Here is a 19227-nt window from a genome sequence, read left to right on the forward strand (position 1 = left end):
TTAAAGTTATAATAATTAATAATTTGTTTTTCGAATATGCTATATTTTTAATTATTTAAGAAATCATCCGATAAAACAAATAATAGTTATCTTTTGAAATAAAATTATAAATTTTCTCAAATTACGGTGATTTTATATATTTTTTGGAATGTATTGTAATGTATTCGATTCAAATTCAATTTTAGTTTACTTTATTATTGTAATTACTTAATCAAACGAACGCCTCTATTAAAAACAGAAGATGTGTTGAAGTGGTCACCATCAACTTCTTAGTTGCATATGTTTCTTGGCTTCAATCATGGTTGCATAGCTGTATGATATCCAACATTGATTCTCCTTTTATTTTATTTTTTATTTTTATTTTTATTATAATGTTAATTTTTGTGTGGGCATGGATGTTTGGCACCCATCTAAAATTTTGGAAAGATAACAATAATTTATAAAATAGGTCGCTTTACTTCTTTATGGCAGCTTTCCTTCAACGTTTTGTTTTATATTAATGGAATGTGCCATGTTTCCCCTCCTTCAATTATCACTCCCATATGATCAAATTGGGTAACGTATGTGCTTCACACTTATCTGAGTGGGCTCTTTATTCCCCAACAATCTTTGATTTGGCATGTAAATCATGTATAGTTGTATACACTACATGATATGAGTCTTATGATCCTACTGAAATTTAAACTCTCAAACCTCATATGTTTCTTTAAAGATACAACATTGAAAGCAACTTTCCACAGTTTTCTCATTGATTAATACAAAACCCAAATCGACCCCGCATGAGTTTTTGTTTTTGTAAAATAATACAAGGGAAAAGTGAAAATATTATGCTTTAAAAAAGGACCAATAGCTCATACTTGTCGTGGCTCTCCAAGACAACAAAGGCCCATCCATGCTTTTGATTTCTTATAAGGCTTTCCTCATTATATTTCTTATGGCTTCTCCAGGTAACAAGTAAGGTATAGTATTCATCAAGTTAGGCATCAAGTATCATTGCGTACTGTGAAGTGTCTAATTGTGCTTTCTTCGAGTTAACATATATTTCAATCATAGTGGAGTCTCGTGTGTTCATCTATATACAAAGAACAAAACATTTCTTTCTTGAAAATCGAAACTCAGTCGTGTCACGATACACCGGAGCTACACGAGTAGTGGTGTCTCAAGCCAATACACCATCAACTTTCTTTGGAAACGGGTAACTAAATCGACTTTCTTTGTCTTAAAAACAAACTTTTTTCTCGTGTTCCTAGAAACACTAAGATTTAGGTTCGTTGGGAACCAAAACAAAACAAAACAGGTTTTGATTCCCAACAAGTTTTATCAAAGTGAGGGAAAGATCCCTTTTTTGCCATCTCTTATTGCATAGGTGTGTAAAGTTTACTATATTTGAGAAGATTTTTACATTTTTAGCGATGTGATTTTGCAGGAGAATGGATGAGTTCAATACAGAAAGATCAAAGGCATGGAACATGTACACGGATTCACCACATAGCCCACCTCAAACAGGAGGTGATGGTGAAGGTCCATGGAAGAACTTTGGGACATCAATGAATGCAATTTCTTTTGGTTTTGTTGCTACCGCTGTTTTAATATCAATGTTTCTTATAATGGCAATATTCGAACATCTTTTTAGACCAAATGCTTCATTCCCTTTGCCCCAACATGGCACCAGTCACTCTCTTCACGAAGACTCGAGGCCTATGCAAAAGCTTGCAAGTCCACAATCACAAGTAAGTTTGCATGTTGGATGCAATGATGAGTTGTATCTAATAGATATGTGGAGTCCTAAATGGGTTGTTTTTTCCAAAGAACCCATTTAGAACTCAGACCCTATCTTACAACCCATCATTGCAAAAAGATGGTTATAACATTTTTATTTTTATATGGTACAATCCATTATAGCAGATCGTGGCTTATTTGTGACAGGTACAAGCGGCTTATGCATCGGATTTTTCGGTATTGATGCCGGGGCATCAATACCCTACCTACATTGCACATTCAGCACCTCTACCTTGCTCAAGGGAAGGAGCGCAATGGCCTTCTCATCAACAACATAATTATGTATTTCCTCCGTAGAAATTATTTTGTGTATTAAATACTTGTACATAAGATGAACTTCTCTTATGAGAAAATACAATACTTTCCTTAATTCCACTTTCTTTGGTGTCAAATGCCAACCATTTTCTCATGAAATTTTCATGAAACACTAGAGTTTGGCTCATTAATTTGGAATATTTCATGGTTGTTTTCCATCATAGGTTTTGTTTAATGGTTTATCCCTACCTTTCCCTGTAAACTTATTATTCGGTATATTCGAACAAAATTTAATATCATCCACGTATAAATAGCTTTTTTAGATCCGACCATGCTTAGGGGCGAATTTTGAACTCTTTTTTTGTTAGAGCAGAGCAGGTCCAAATATATTCTAGGCACGGAACGGAGCAAAAATAATGCTTTTCGGAAAACATGTTTGAAATATATTTAAATAAAAATCCTGACACTTATGAAATTGGACATCTCGAATAAATTTCGAGTTAAAGTTAAAAATAACATTTTCATTAATGGGTTTAAACCAGAAAAATATAAATAACACTGTAAATCAAATTTTCTTGTAGATGAAATAGTTTTGGACTAATCTTTATCAGAAAAGCAAAATAATTAGTAGGTATCGAATCACTAATATTTAATTTAAAGCCATGATTCCCAACCACGTTTTTAAAAATGGAATTAAACTTGTACAAATTAATCTTATTTAACAAATTTTGTCAAGTACACAGTGACATGGATGCTATTTTGGCAAATAACTTGGAAATTGTCAGTTTTCTAGCTATAGCTCGTCCTAAAGCAGACGCATGTGTGTGTTGCATAAAAATGAAATTAAAATGTTAAAAATAAGAAAGACAGTGTAATAAACTTAAACTTCTTGTATAGGTGTATGCAAATAGCAAAATGTTGGGGGTACATTTTGGCTGTTCAGGCATAGTGTAGGGTTTTTGTCAAAAATAAGTTCTTAACGTTTTAGAAGGAGAGAGGTGGACGGATGGTAACGAAGTTAATAAGAAAATATTAAGTTTTGTGAAAAAGTGAACCTGACGTGAATCGAACACGCAACCTTCTGATCTGGAGTCAGACGCGCTACCATTGCGCCACAGATCCTTCTGTTTCTTCTTGTAGTCTTATGTTATAAATAGATAACCATCAGTTTGCACTTAAACACCAGGACTCATTTTTCTACCAAATCTCTGTTACTAATTCTCTCAAACCCACCATTGATGTGCATTTTTTATGAAATCAGGTTTATAACAAACAACCGGATTTAAAATAGATATGAACCGGAAAAAAAATCCGGTTTGCCCGCTTTTCTTTTTGAAAACCCTATCTCCCTACCAAAACCCCAAGTTTTGCATTTCTTTTTCTCTGATTCATCTCAGACTTCTTTAAATCCAGATTTCAAGTATTGGCTCTATTTTGTTTCTGTAGAAGGCGATCGTTTGTTCCTTAAGCAATGTCTCTGGTGAGTTTTTCGTTCCTTATTGCGCTAATTTTGAGTCCTTACTGTGTTAGTTTTTATTAGTACATGCTTTTTTATGCGTAGTTTGTGATGGATCTTTCTTTGTATATACAAATTGTGCGGATCAGGGTATTGATGTGCATTTTGTTCTTTCCTTTTGTTTTCGTTTACTGATTTTAACTTTATCGCATTGATCGTGATATGAAGAACTCACTGAAACTTTATTGTACGATCTCCCAATTGCTTTGTCCAGTTTCATGAGTTCTATGAATAATTAAAGCTTTAAACATGATTACAAAATTCATATTAGTTTAATAATTATCTATTTCTTTCAACAAAAGCACTTGTAAGGTTTAATTCATTTGACTTTCTACACCATCAGTTTGTATTTTAGCATATTTTAATTTTACTTGATTAAACTATAACCTTGATCGACATATATATTTTTAAAATGGGTTAAGAAGACTTAGTGGATACTGTATATGTTTATTTAATAAAGTTACACGTTTTTACTTCAATATGCAATGAAGTGGATCGCACCATGAATTGTTAAAAGCTGGCAACAAGCCAACAAATTGAAATTTTGTTACATAAATTGGGAAGAAGCCCATTCCTTTGCATAAATTTAACTATGTTGCATAAACAAATCATTAATTCTTTATAAATAGTTGGTATTAGGTTAAGGATATTTATGAACTGTTTTTATCATTATTTCTCTGGTTAGTTATAGTGGCATAACCTTACCTTTCCAAAGTTTTCAAGTTCTTGTATTTTACAACAAATTTAATAAACTTCTGTTAATGTTGCCTTTTCTTTTATGCTAATTTGTAGAGATGTTTTAAAATCAGATCTATTAGATTTGAGATTTTATTGTTTGTTTGCGATCATTTGATAGATGTATTGTGCTTGTTGCAGATTATGCATGCAGGGTCTCACAACAAGAATGTTTTCAAGACATTAATTGCTGCAGAATATGTTGGTGTTGAAATCAAAATGGCTGAAAATTTTCAGATGGGTGTGTCAAATAAGACTCCTGAGTTTATTAAAATGAACCCCATTGGAAAGGTATTGTTTTTTTTTATATAATCCGATTAACACTTTTTACAAAATACAAACTCTTATTTTATCTTTTACACACTATGATTCATCATTAATGCAGGTTCCTGTCCTTGAGACTCCTGATGGCCCTATATTTGAAAGTAATGCAATTGCTCGCTATGGTGAGGAATCAAATAGCCATTGTTTTCAATCTTCTTTTGATTTTGAGTAATTGAGCTTACTTTCTTATCTTGGTTGCTGTAGTTGCTAGTTTGAAGCCTGAAAGTTCTCTCTTGGGGTCTTCACTGATAGAATATGTAAGTTCTTTTTTGTCATTTTCTCATTATGAAGGAATAAAGATACATATAATGAATCTAATCTTTTTTTTTTAAAATATATATGCAGGGTCAAATTGAGCAATGGATAGACTTTTCTACATTGGAGCTTGATGCTAATTTGAGAGGATGGGCCATGCCAAGAGTTGGATATTCCCCCTATATCAAACCTGTTAGTCAGAAACTTCTATTCCTCAAAATTTAATCTTATATTATTTTTTTGTTAGTTTACTTTAATATATCTTTTACATTAGTATTTTTGAAATTGTCCAAATGATAAATTTGTGTGTGTATGATTTGAAGGCCGAGGAGAATTATATCTCTGCTGTGAAAAGAGGTCTTGGTGCTCTAAACACACATCTTGCTTCACGTACTTTTTTGGTTGGTGATTCCGTGACTTTGGCTGACATCATCATGACATGCAATTTGGCGTTCAAGTTTAAAGTAGTGTTGACAAAGAGTTTCACTTCTGAGTTTCCTCATTTTGAGAGGTATTTCTGGACCATGGTTAATCAACCAAAATTCAGTAAGATAATCGGAGAAATCAAACAAACAGAAACTGTTCCCCCTATTCCTTCAGCCAAAAAACCAGAAGCCAAACCAAAATCCGAGCCTAAAAACGAAGCCAAGAAAGAAAAAGCCTCTAAGCCCAAGCCTGAACCCGAAGCTGCCCCAGAAGAGGAAGAGGCACCCAAGCCTAAGGCAAAGAATCCTCTTGATTTATTGCCTCCAAGTCCAATGGTTTTGGATGACTGGAAAAGGCTTTACTCTAACACCAAAACTAACTTCCGTGAGGTTGCAATCAAAGGTATTTTCTTTTTTGACTTTTTTTTAAAAAAAAATATATATCTTCTTCTCAGACAACAGTTGGCTGATATATTTGTTGATTTTGTTGCAGGTTTTTGGGACATGTATGATCCAGAGGGCTACTCTCTGTGGTTTTGTAACTACAAGTACAATGATGAGAACACTGTCTCATTTGTGACAATGAATAAGGTTGGTGGATTCCTTCAGCGTATGGATCTTGCAAGGAAATATGCTTTTGGAAAGATGTTGATTATTGGAAACGAGCCTCCATTCAAGGTCAAGGGTTTGTGGCTTTTCCGTGGGACTGAAATCCCAAAATTTGTGATGGATGAGTGTTATGACATGGAGCTTTACGAGTGGACCAAGGTTGACCTCTCTGACGAGGCACAAAAGGAGCGAGTGAATCAGATGATTGAAGATTTTGAGCCTTTTGAAGGTGAAACTCTCTTGGATGCCAAGTGCTTCAAATGAAGGGAAATTGGAAAATGCTCTGATACCTATCATGAATAAATATAATACAGTGATCTGCGAAGTTCAACATGCTAATTGTACTCCATACAGAATGCCCGATGTGGCCGAAAAGCAAGTAGCAACCCTTTGAACGCTATGCAGTCCAAGTAAGAAAGCAAAATGTGAATAAAAAACTATTGTAGTCCAAAAATACTAATGTTACCATGTGTAAAACATGTGAAATATTTGAAATCTCATGTTGAAGCTGGAAAATAAGATTTTCTGTTGAACATGTTATATACTTAAATGTGGAAACGATTGAGTTGTAGGCGATGGAGATGAGGACTGAAGTTGGTTTCTTTTTCTTCTATATGCTCATCCAAAAATTGATGATTGATGTTGGTCTGAGAAGATGGAGATTGGAGACTCATCGCCTCATCGGAGATGATTAGACCTTAATAGCCGATCAAAATGATAATTTTTAAATATCAAAGTCAGTTTAATGGTAAATTAACTGTAACTGCCGATCAATTTGATTTTTTACTATACTTTAAAGACATGAAAAGATTTCTTTTAGTTAGAAATTAATATGTTACATTAAATTATTTTTATATAAATATATATTTGATTTATAGTTTATATTGTTATACTAAACTGCTAACTCTTACAATATAAAACAAAATAAACTAAATATTTAAGCTATCTATTGATAGTTATTGAATATTTACTCATTATAAATGATTATAATAATTATTAAAAATATAAAATAATTGTTGTGTGGAGACCACTTTCAAAAGAATATAAATATTACATTGATGTATAAAGTAATTGCAAAAGGTAATGTAACCGGTGGCAGATCTATATGAATGTAGGGATGAGCATACGATCTGTGAGGTTGGACCGGACCGGAAAAAAATCGGGACCTGATCCGGACCGAACTAGATTATCATATTAATAGGCCAGTTTTCGGGTTTGGTTTTTCTCAATAATCGGGTTTCGGGTTTGGACTGGACCGTACCCGAATTAAAGGATTTAAATCGGACTTGACCGGAAAACCAAATTTTTTTTTTATTTTATTGACAAACAGTAAGCAAAAATTACTAAAAAAAAATGTTGTCCGATTGAATTGATTCGGACTCTCCTATGGATTACATTATAGTGTCATTTTTTTTTTGTTTCGGCCTCTTCTCTTTGATCGTATTATGGTGTCGAATTTTTTTCTCGAAAAACCAAAAGTTATTTCCTATTATATTTTTTTAAATAAAAATAGTGAAGTTTTAAAAAAAAATAACGCGGTATTTTTTAAAAAAAGTAATGTTAAGTGCAAATTTTTTTTTATAAAAATAGTGCATTTTTTATATAAAAATAGTGATGTTAAGTGCAAACTTTTTTATATAAAAATAGTGTTGTTTTTTTTTTATAAAAATAATGTAACTTTTTAATATCGTCTGTATTTGGTAAATACACCTCATTTGCACGTATTCTAATTAAAGTCTTACGTCGTACCATTGTATTCATCTTCTTTTATGTATTTTTTTAGTCGAATTGTGCAAATAACAAAGATAAGAATGATAGATGTTACATAATAAGATTATAATTTGAAATACTATGCTAGAGAGTAACATGACAAACAAAATTTGAAACCGTAAACAACAAACATACGAAACCTAGTTTGGTACAGGATTGGACCGAAACCGTAAATAACACTACCAAAGTCTAATTCGGTCCAAAACCCGAACCTGATTTAGTACCCGGAACCAAACCGGACCAAACCCGGACCCACTACACCCAAAAACGGTTCGGTTTTTGGGTAAGGTAATTCATGATTTTTGGTCTTCGGGCCGGTCTGTTCCGGGTTCGGCCAGTTGCTCATCCCTATATAAATGAATGGGGTAAAATGGTCAAAATCATTAGGTTGGACGAAACTAGTGGCAAATTTAGAAAACCATATGGTTCCATAAACGGGTTCAATTGAGGCGGTTCAAAAGAAAATTGGGTTCAACCGAACTAGTTCAAGAAAAAATCAGGTTCAAAAAGTCGGTTCAACCGGAATATAACTGGTTCACCATGCATAAAAAGAGAAATTGTCATAAAAGTCCCAATATTTTTTGAAAAGTGTCACTTTAATCCCCAAAAAAAATTGAACAGAAAAGTCACGATTATTTCATTTTACACGATAATATGTCATTTTCTGTTACAAGAAAAAAGGAATTTTTTGGCTAATTTGAGTCAAAATGAAATAATCGGGAATTTTCTGCTCAAATAAAAAAAATTGGGATTAAAAGAAACTTTTCTGAAAATATTAGGACTTTTCTGACAATTTCCTTACATAAAAACTATGTTTTGTATTAACGATCATTTCATATTAGAATGAAACACATCACATTATAGAATTAAACACATATGCTTGATATGTCTCTTAAGCCAACTACAAGTATGATAACTAAATATAATTAATACAAGGACCTTAGTTGTTTTATAAATACTTAAATAATAAATTAAGTAAAATCATTGTTAAACCATCGTTCCAATTAATATATTTAATTTTTTTGTACCGACAAATCTAATCTACGTCTAACCTAACACACCTAACTTCATTTATGTCTACAACAGGACTTGAACCCTCGACCTTAAAGATGAAGAATAACACATGATATTGCGGGCTAAAAGCCCTTTGGTAATTAATATGTTTAATTAATATTATTGCTTTTATAGATTGGTAATTATCAGAAATCCTAATTAACTTATATAAGTTATATAAGAAATCCTAATTAACTTGTATTAGGCTAACTAATTGCCATACAATAGTAAAAGTAAACCTAATTCTTAAAATATTATCATCTAATGATCAATTTATCTACCACTTGCCTTGTTTTTTTTCTTTGTTTAGTTGTTGGTTAAGCCTAATCATTGAGGGCCTCACATGTTATCTTTTAAGTTTAGCCAATTGTTACTAATGGAAATGAAGATTGATATTGTTATATATAGTCATATATTTTGTGCAATATGTACGTACATTTAGCTATATTTTAGTCATTTATAAAGATATTTGGTACTTATTTCACTTAAAATCTATTTTATAGCAAAAATAGACATTCTCAAGAAAAAGGAGTAAATTTGATAAGTTGTAGACTTGGAAACTTGAAGCATTCATAAAGAAGAAGAAATCGTGCAAAAAAGTGGTTGCCACATCGTTGTCAACATCTTGCCACGACATGGTGATGTGTCAAACTTAGAACATTCCCCGGGTGTTTGTATGAAAAGCGTGGAGACTACCTAAAGTATTTGTCCACCATGACATGGTGAGACTTGTGTCACAACCTGGTATTGGGTTTTTGAAAACTTATATATTCGGATATCAGGTCAAATTTGGAGGGAGCAGTTGTAGTGTGTTGCGCTTACCTACAACTTTAGACGGCCAAAACCCTAAGAAGGGAAGATAGTGATTGAAGAACAAGTATTGAAGAGATCTAGATACGGAGAACATGATAATCATTCAGTTTGCTTACCTAAACATGTTTAGTGAAGTTCTTATTGATTTTAGATGTTTTTCTGACTTAGTTATGGGTTAATAACCATACACTTTCGTTTAGCATAGATAAACCTACTATGCGTTAATTTCAATTATTTGGATTTAATATGTTAAAGTCCTTATTATTATCACTTATATGCAAGTTACGTGTAGTTAGATGACCATTCAAATTGCATGAACTTTATATTTAGTTATTTTATGATTATTGAATAGTTAGATTTAGTAATTGAACAAATCCTAGGGTTAGGTGGTAATAACTAGTAACATGTAAATTTGATTGTGTTAGAGAGGAATAACTATCCATGTTATGTGCTTGATTGATTATCTTGATCATAGATAAGAAATCACTAGATCTTGGCATTCATAGTCCGAAAATATTACAACCAATTTAGTGTTCACTTGTTACATGATCATTATAAGTGTCGTTCATGAGTTGTTAAAACGCTAAGAACCCAAACAAGATGGCCAATAGCTTTAGAAATCGGTAACCAACTAAATAATCCACTACATAAAAAATCAACCATAGAATAAAGGTGATTCGAAGCTTAACGAAAGTGCTATTTTATCTTGATTTGAAATCGTATTCGTTTTGTTTGCTTTAGTCCAAGTAATTGTTAGTTAATTTGCTTTTGAATTAATGATTTAAGTTGTCAAACATGTAAAATCAGTAAAACCCCCAATTTACAGTATTTCTTTTAGTTTACTTATTATCATTTGATTTTCATTGAAATCATACTCGTTCCCTATGAGTTCGACATTATTTCTTACCTACAGTATATTATTATGCGACTAGGTACACCACATATTGTATTTTAACTAGTTGAGTTTGATATGATTTAAAAATATTAAAACTAGTGCATATAAAATAACTCATCAAAGGTTCTCAAAATCCATTGGGGGCATGTGACCCTATTCTTAGAAGGGTGGAGTCGCCCATGAATCTAACATAGTTGAAAGATTAATGACATTGCAGTAATATTAATTGTCTATGTAAACAATCATCGTAATCATAATAAGCTTGTTTTTCTCTAAAATAGTCAATGAGCTATGTGGATCTCAAATAATCTTCAAAATCTTTTTTTTGCTTCCTCTATCCAGCTCGAACAAGTTCAAATGGTGTAATGCTCTAAAGTGTAAGTGTGTCACTTATGGTCCCTAACTCTTGAGCTTCATGCTAATGACACTATTCAACATCTAAAAGTACTAGCAGGTTATACCATTTCACTAGGAATCCAAGAAATCAAGTTCTAGATCTTTTGATCCCAATATTGGTAAAATATTAATCAAACCTCAAGTTTTACAAAATTTATAGTTTTAGTGCGTTACATTTTCCCAAAAGGACAATAATTGACATGTCCAACTTCTAAGTATCAATGTGTTAAGATTATGTCATATTTAAATCAAGGGTAAATTACACCAGTCGTCCCTTGTGCATATGTCAGAAAGCGTGTTTAGTCCCTATTTTTAAAAATTAACTCGGACCGTCCCTCGTTTGCATAAACCTTGCACACTTCGTCCCTGATATGCATTTTTGTTGCGAATGTAGTCCCTGCCAGATCTAAAATGACCATAATGCCCTTGTTGTATTTCGTTTCCATTTAATTTAATGTTATTATTATTATTTTTAATTTTTTTTAAATGTAAACATATCATTCCTACCAACCCCACCCCATTTGTCCCTTCCCAAATCTCCATCTACCTCACACGAATCCACTCCCCTGAAAGTAAAAATCTAGCCACCGGTCCACCACCTTGCACCACCACCGGAAAATAGAGCAGCACCACCGGAAAATGGAAAACCATTGAAAATCTTCACCTCGTTTCTTTGCTTATGTCTCATACACATGGATCTACCTCACTATAACTTCACCGAAAAGAACCCAAAATTCTAGTCAATCGTAAACCCTAATCCTAAATTCGCATTAAATTTATTAGCTTTAACGAAACCAGTTCAATCTTTTACCTGGCCAATAGAGAAAATTAAGATCACTCCGATCAAATCTGATTCCATGACCGGGGATCTTATTATTGATCTTGAGATAAATTGATTCATCACTCTGGACACGAAGCACGAGCTCATTTTTAGCCTTCTCCAAATCCATTTCAAAGTTTTGTTTGTAAAGATAACCATGAACACGTCAATTGAAGCGTTATGAAGGAGGAGACACATCTGGTGACCGATTGGAGGGAGAAGAAGAACATGGGTTGTAACACAAAGCCTTGCCAACGTATTTTCTTGCCACTTCATCCACCACATTATCAACCTTGATTTACAACAGATATACATACGATGAGGGAACGATATATGAGCTTGAAAGTGGGGGCAGAAGACGAGGACTTCTATGCTGCCATCGTCGGACAAAGGAGGAAGAAATAATGTGGTCTCGCCGGAGAGTTACGTTTTGGGTGCTTGTCGGTAATGGTAAGAACGAGGGAGACGAAAGAAACTGGGGAAAGGGAAAGGGGGAGGGTTTGGTAGAGATATATTTTTCTTTTTTTTAAGTCTAAAAATGATTAACGAATAAAAGAAAATTAAAAAAATAAATTATTAAGGGCAAACTTGACTTTTCATGTCTAAAGGGATGAAGTATGCAAGTTTTAAACTAACAAGGGACGGTCCGAGTTAAAATTTGAAAATAGGGACTAAACACGCTTTCTGACATATGCACGAGGGACGATTGGTGTAATTTACCCTTAAATCAAAGTTAACATACGAGATTTCCAAACTTGGCATAAATAGCCCCTTAATACTAAATTTTTGATAACAACTTGAAACTTTTAGTTTTATTACTTTTAATTATCCATACTTTATTTAATCTATTAATATCAAGTTTAAATATATTTATTTTATTTTATTCTATATTTCTATATAAAAAAAGTTAATGTTAATACTAAAAAACATAAAATTTTAGGCCCAAAATAAGGATGTTACAAATTTACAACATAAAGGAATAGTTGTTTTCATTATAGAATCTGAAATGTTCAAGTCTGGAATCGAGAATGATACTCTTGGAATATCGTTTTCATGTAAAAATGGTTAGTTTACAAAAACACATAATGTTCGTCTTTTTTTTCAAACAACATTGTTCACGATGGTTAGTTTTGTTAATATACATATAAATGATTATACTAATGTTTAATATATTGTTGAATAAATATTGATTTAGCCTTATCTTTATTAAAAAATAACTATTGATTTGTTAGTATAAACTAGTTTTGGAGGGGTGTAGTACAAAGGGTGTGAAAAGGCGATATAAGATCGGCATGACGTAGGTGGACATTTAGTATCGGTGGGAACATTGCACCACCTAACCAGTGTTGACCAAGTTGTTCCCCACGACATGTATTTTCTTGGAATGAAATGGTATGTCTCTCTTTGGAGACAAGGAAGATGAAAAAAAATGAGCATTTACATAGTTTAGGGATAAATGAAAAGATAGAGAAAAAACCCAATGAGTATATGACAATTGGTGTGTAAAAGAGAGGTTGTTAGGAATGAATGAGATCGGAAAGATGAACCTGTTTTATGGCATCTCTAACCCTATTTTATAAATAAAATATGACAAAACTGCAAAAATGGTCCCTGTGGTATGCATTTTTTTGGGGTCTTAGTTCAAACCATGACTTTTTTGGCTTCGTGGTCCTTTTGACCTAGTTTTATTGTGTTTTTGGTCACTCCTAATTGTGAAATGATTGTAATACCCTTAGGGTATTTATTTTCTATTTTTATTTCATTTCTTTTTAAATCTAATACTATTTTATTTATTTTAATAATTAAAAAAATAAGAATGGGACCCACCTCTCTCTCTCTCTCTTCCTCTCTCCCCCTCTCCACTAAGACTACTCCCAAGCTCCAAGTTCTTCTACTTGAACAAGATCTGATGTAACGTCCCAAAAATACGAGCCAAAAATTTCATTTTTAAAACATGTACTTAGCGAAACATTAGAAATAAACGTTCAACAATTATATCATTTCACAAAAGATAGTGCATGTCTGGAAAACATTTTGATAAAACATAAAAGTATCAGAGTACAAATCCCCAGGAAGATCTCATGATGCTGAATACAAGCATGTGTGTGATGTACCGCTACCGCGCCAGCTCCTTCCCCTTCGAAGAAGAGGTACCTAAAACCAAAACTGAAAACTGTAAGCACGAAGCTTAGTGAGTTTCCCCCAACATACCACATACCATACATTCACATATCGAGCATACTGTCGGGCAATTCTGGGGTGCCCGACCTACCCGGTACGGCCATTCTGGGGTGCCGACCTACCCGTGTCAAGCCGTTCTGGGGTGCTGACTACCCATGTCAAGCCATTCTGGGGTGCTGACTACCCATCAGTCCTAACAACCGATCTTCGGGGACTATTTCACCCCCTACTGCTACTAGCACATATATCATAACATAACATATTATCATACATATCTGGGGTGTCCGATCTACCCTTCGGTCCTAACGACCGAACTTGGGGACTATTCCCCTCCTACTACCACTATCACATATAACATATCATGCCAACATATAAACATATCATCACATACTGTCAGACATATCTGGGGTGTCTGACCTACCCTTCGGTCCTAAAAACCGAACTCTACTACTATCACATATACATATCATGCCAGCATATAACATATCGGGGTAGTAGAAACCCTAGATGATATCACAAAGACAATCATCTAACATACAACTCCTACTGGTGGGCCGGCATTGTGGTCGTAGACCCACCGCTACTGGAAGGTAACTCACCTCAAAGTAGCTGCTGATCTGCGCGGGAACTGACTGTCTGCTGATGCTGCTGCCCCAGGAATCCTCCGGCTATAATTCCCACGAAACACTCAGTCAAATACTGCTAATCGACCTCAGGGTAAAATGACCTTTTACCCCTAATCAATCAAGAGTCCAAGTCAAAGTCAACTGCCAGTTGACCAGACTCGCTGAGTTGGCTTGCCAACTCGCCGATTCCCTTTCCCTTAGTCTGACCATAAATCCGTCTCTACTCGTCGAGTTAGGCGTTGACTCGACGAGTTTTCCTTCTATACCCAAGGCCACTAGTCCTTCATCCTACTCGCCGAGTTGTATGAACAACTCGCCGAGTTCATCTTCATCCGAAGAACACTCTATGTTGTGACTCGCCGAGTTGTTCTTGAGGCAAGAAGATTGCCTTGAACTCACCGAGTCATGGCATTGACTCACCGAGTTACTTCACGAGTGAGTCTAGCTTCAGACCCACTGAGTCCTATCCCACGACTCACCACTCCACCCCGAAAACACGAAAAGGGGGAAAACTCAGGGACTCGCGACTCGACTCGCCGAGTCAGATGAACGACTCACCAAGTCGGCCACATGCAAATACTATACACGTGATTCTGCTTGAATCTAGCTCATGCTATTCATAGATCTGGGTTTCTAGGGCATGAATAACACGTAAAGTTTCCAACTTAACGTGTAAATAATCACCAATAAAGGTTTTAGGGCTCAAAATGCACCAAAAGAGTACATCTAGGGCTTTCATGCAATATGGATCCATAAAGGCAGTAGATCTAAGCTCCTGGAGCTCAATCACACCTAGATCTAGAGGCTAGCAACTGATTACAAACCATAAGGCACAATCAAGCTTGGGGAAAAACTCAAGAAGGACTTCCATGGAGCTAAAAGGGACTATAAGCATGAAAACAAAGGGAAAACGAATTATACCTTAAGAAAAACACTGAGATAGCTCAAGGATGCCTGGCCTCCTCCTCTTCTTCTTGATCTACTCTCCTTCCCTCTCCAAATCTTCAAGAAAACACACCAAAATGCTTCAAACTCACAAGGAACAAGGCTTGAACGAAGTATAGAGCTCTGAGGGTGAAGGGAGCGAGCTTGGGGGCAGATAAGAGGGTTTAAATAGGGTGCAAACCCTTGAAATTTAGGGTTTCATCAGACAGCGGGGACTCGCCGAGTCGCCAACTTAAACGTGTTCCGGATCCCGACTCTACTCGGCGAGTCGGACCTACAACTCGCCGAGTCCAAGGCTAAAAATGAAAAACACTAAGATAAATTTTACATACCAGGAACCAGGTGCTACATCTGAGTTATGAATAATACCTAATTACTTCCTTATCATAACCCATAAATAGATTTTCCACCTTTAACAAAACCTACAAACTAACTTCATGTTCAAATTCAACACACACATGTAAAAATGAAACCCACATCAATGGTGATGGTGGTGACTTGCGATGTTTCAGTTTTTCATCTTCTCCATCTATAGATTTCAGTTCCTATTTTAACATCCCCATATTAGATTTCAGTCTAATTTTAATTTCGATTTCAACGATAAGGAGGTGGTGTAGGGCTCTCAAAAAAAACGAAGGCCCCTGAATCGAAGACGACATATTTTATTTCTTACCACTACCACAATTAATTGACCTTGAATCGATCTTAAACTTCCATCGTTTGTTAAACCTCAATGTGGATTCAGCCAATACGATACCAAATGAGGAGAAATCAGGGATAAATTTGAATATATAGCCAAGTCCATCTTGTTTATTGAACATGGATCAAAAACCTAGAAATCCTTTCAAAAACCTAGAAATTATGTTAACCAAATACCCATAAATGATGTGTGTATTCGATTTCGAACAATAAGATGCAAACACTAGAGAAATAAAGGAACAAAGCTTGCTCCAGTGGTGGCTGAGAAATCCCGAGGAAGGGAGCACACAGTTCAAATAAACACACAGTTCAAATAAACACCTATAGGTTGCGAGCCTGCTAGTGTTCCACTGGACTGTCTAGAATAGTCCATGGTCGTCATCTATACTCCGCTAGATGACTGGATCATCAATAACATCTATAACAAGGCCTCTCATTGTTTTATTTTGTCACACAGCAACTATTACATCTACCCATGTTTTACCCAACACATTTTGTAGATATAAAATACATATACAATTTAAATCATTGAAAACATGTATAAAACGTTCATCCAGCATAGATAGCAAGTATTCAGATAATATGCACACATAGCACGTAATTTATATAAAATACTTCATATCTATGTGTAAGCTGAAAGTAACTATGCACTCACTTGAAAGGTGGTGACTCAGCACTCGGACAGCGCTTCGATACTCTCAAAACGATATTCCTTCGATAAAACCTAGTATCAATACCACTAGGGTTTAGTCTAACGATAACCGCGACAAATTAATTAGTCTGAGTATTATTAAGTGTTAATAATACTCGATATAACTCATAATAATAGCCCAAATAATTATTTTAAGGACCTAATAACATACCTATAATTATTTGAAAGCTATATTAAAAAATGCGTAAGCGTAGCACACTTACAGCGAATTTTATCGAAAACCTGAACTTAATTGGAGCAGCGGTTCGAAACCGAAAAACTCCTTTTTCCCGGGACTCCGGGAGCCTCGGGGCTTCCCTAGGGTGCTAGGGGGTTTTTCCTAGGGTTTAGGGGGTTAAAATGGGCTAGAGAGAGTGAGTTTTGGTGTGAAAATGAGGGCTGCCTTCGGACCCCTTTTATAGGCGCGAAGCTCGGACATTACGTCGGGCGTACCGAGGAGCTACGCTGGGCGTAGTCTTGGATATGGTTGCCAGCTCGCACCAGCTGGCTCGCACTCCGACTCGGAAGGGATAAGAGCGAAGGTACGCGGGGCGTACAGACTTCGGATGCGGGGCGTAAGCGAGGGGTGGCATGTCGCAATCCGAAGCGACTTCTGAGACATCATCGGACGGTTGTGGTGCTGCCACGTCATCGAATTTGCAACAGACTTCGCAATTTCGAGTTACAACTTCAAAAATTCGTAACTTTCGCGTACGACCTCGGTTTTCGACGTTCTTTATATCCACGCGAAGGTGGGAACGTACTCTACAACTTTCGTTTAGACTCCGTCGGCTAATTTTGAATCGATTTTAAATTTTATATTATTAACAGGCCGGGACAGGATTGGTCCGTTAAATCCTCATAACTTCTTCATCCGACATCCGTTTTCGCCTATCTTTTTCTCGTTACGCTACTGTCAACGAGATCTTCGATTCTCGTTTAGGTCGGGTCGGCTAAAAATCACTCAATCTAATATTCGAATTTCAGGTTGTACACTGTTATTCCGAAACTTCGAAAAATCATAACTTCTTCATACGAAGTCAAATTTGGGCATTCTTTTTATCGATGTTCTTAGTGTAACATATTCTACGACTTTCGTTTAGATCGCTAAGGCTAAATCTCGCTCTATCATAAATTCACTATTTACGCTTTCCGGTATCGTGCCAGTTCTGTCGCGAAACTTCGACGGGTCATAACTTCTTCGTTATAACTCGGATTTCGGCGTTCCTTATATGTACGGAAACCTTGAGACATATTCTAAAACTTTATGTAGAGATATCAGGCTTATCTCACACTTTAATTTTGACGCTCATTTTTTTATTCTTTATTAATTATACATTTATAATTAAATAGTAAGCACATAAACACACATAATTCACATAATACTCAAATATTTCATCTTTATTACTTCAAAAAGAGTTACAAGAATTGACCTAGACTATTACATTGACAAAAATGCTTAGCCCTGAATCCCAGGCGTTACAATTCTCTCCCCCTTAGGATGATTCTGTCCCGGAATCATGCATCAGCAAACAGATGTGGATAGCGACTCATCATGTCATCCTCTGTTTCCCAAGTGAGTTCGGCCCATTCGAATGTTTCCATCGGACTAGCACTAAGTCGACCATCTTGCGTCGTAACTTCTTAGTCTTACGGTTAACAATTGCCTCAGGCTCTTCGATCAGCCTCTTATTCTCATCCATCCTTAACTCTGATATTGGAATTATGTCGGGAACATCTCCCTTGAATTTCCTCAAATAACACACATGGAAGGTGTTATGAAGACCATTGAGTTCTTCGGGCAATTCCAGCTTGTAAGCTTGGTTCCCAATCTTCTGAAGAACTTTGAACGGTCCAATAAACCTTGGACTCAACTTTCCTCGTTTCCTAAATCGTATAAGTCCCTTCTACGGTGAGACTTGAAGCAAAACGGAATCCCCAATTTCGAAGGTTATCGGTTGTCTTTTCTTGTCAGCATAACTCTTCTGACGATCCTGAGCTGCTAACATCCTTTCCCTAATCACCTTCAACTTCTCAGCAATCTCATGGACTATCTCGGGGCCCATAAACTGCTTCTCTCCAGCTTCAAGCCAACAAGACGGCGTACGACACTTTTGTCCATACAAGGCTGGGTAAGGTGTCATCTTGATGCTCGAGTGAAAACTATTGTTGTAGGAGAATTCTACCAGAGATAAGTGCTCATCCCAATTCCCTTGGAATTCAAGGGTACACGCCCTCAGCATATCTTCCAATGTCTGAATCGTTCTTTCACTATGACCATCAGTTTGCGGATGATAAGCCGTACTCAAACATAATTTCGTACCCAATTCCTCTTGTAAACTCCTCCAAAACCTTGACGTGAAACGACTATCACGATCTGATACAATCGTAAGAGGGACACCGTGAAGTCTTACAATTTCCTTCACGTAAGCATTTGCGA

At 35.5% G+C, this 19227-nt stretch overlaps 2 protein-coding genes and 1 non-coding gene across 4 annotated transcripts; 2 read left to right on the forward strand and 1 right to left on the reverse strand.

Annotated features, from left to right (window-relative positions):
• The first annotated feature begins 432 nt into the window (after positions 1-432).
• Positions 433-2154, forward strand: LOC111878035 (uncharacterized). 2 transcript variants are annotated; one of them, XM_023874552.3, is made up of 4 exons: positions 433-560; positions 948-1195; positions 1427-1730; positions 1927-2154. In XM_023874552.3, the coding sequence occupies exons 3-4, from the start codon at positions 1431-1433 to the stop codon at positions 2074-2076; spliced, it is 450 nt and encodes a 149-aa protein (XP_023730320.1). In that variant the 5' UTR covers positions 433-560; positions 948-1195; positions 1427-1430; the 3' UTR covers positions 2077-2154. The 2 variants fall into 2 exon arrangements, with proteins under 2 accessions (XP_023730320.1, XP_023730319.1); XM_023874551.3 differs by lacking the exon at positions 433-560 and having other exon boundaries at positions 570-1195.
• Positions 2155-3084: 930 nt separating this feature from the next.
• TRNAW-CCA (transfer RNA tryptophan (anticodon CCA)) lies at positions 3085-3156 on the reverse strand. Its single transcript has one exon. It is a non-coding gene; the product is annotated as a tRNA-Trp (tRNA).
• A 95-nt stretch (positions 3157-3251) lies between these two features.
• LOC111878012 (elongation factor 1-gamma) lies at positions 3252-6433 on the forward strand. Its single transcript, XM_023874519.3, has 7 exons — positions 3252-3514; positions 4427-4576; positions 4671-4731; positions 4814-4866; positions 4955-5056; positions 5188-5692; positions 5783-6433. Exons 1-7 carry the CDS (start codon positions 3506-3508, stop codon positions 6160-6162), a joined length of 1260 nt encoding a protein of 419 aa, XP_023730287.1. The 5' UTR covers positions 3252-3505; the 3' UTR covers positions 6163-6433.
• The last annotated feature ends 12794 nt before the right edge of the window (positions 6434-19227 follow it).

The sequence above is a fragment of the Lactuca sativa genome, chromosome 5 (assembly GCF_002870075.4).
Source record: "Lactuca sativa cultivar Salinas chromosome 5, Lsat_Salinas_v11, whole genome shotgun sequence".
Lineage (NCBI taxonomy): Eukaryota > Viridiplantae > Streptophyta > Magnoliopsida > Asterales > Asteraceae > Lactuca > Lactuca sativa.

Excerpts from the sequence above, each read along its gene's own strand:
- LOC111878012 (XM_023874519.3), top strand. Across the intron at positions 4,732-4,813 it reads TAATGCAATTGCTCGCTATG|TTGCTAGTTTGAAGCCTGAA; the intron begins GTGAGGAATCAA and ends TGGTTGCTGTAG. Across the intron at positions 4,867-4,954 it reads GGTCTTCACTGATAGAATAT|GGTCAAATTGAGCAATGGAT; the intron begins GTAAGTTCTTTT and ends ATATATATGCAG.
- LOC111878035 (XM_023874552.3), top strand. The coding sequence starts at position 1,431 with ATGGATGAGTTCAATACAGAAAGATCAAAGGCATGGAACATGTACACG. Across the intron at positions 1,731-1,926 it reads TTGCAAGTCCACAATCACAA|GTACAAGCGGCTTATGCATC; the intron begins GTAAGTTTGCAT and ends TATTTGTGACAG.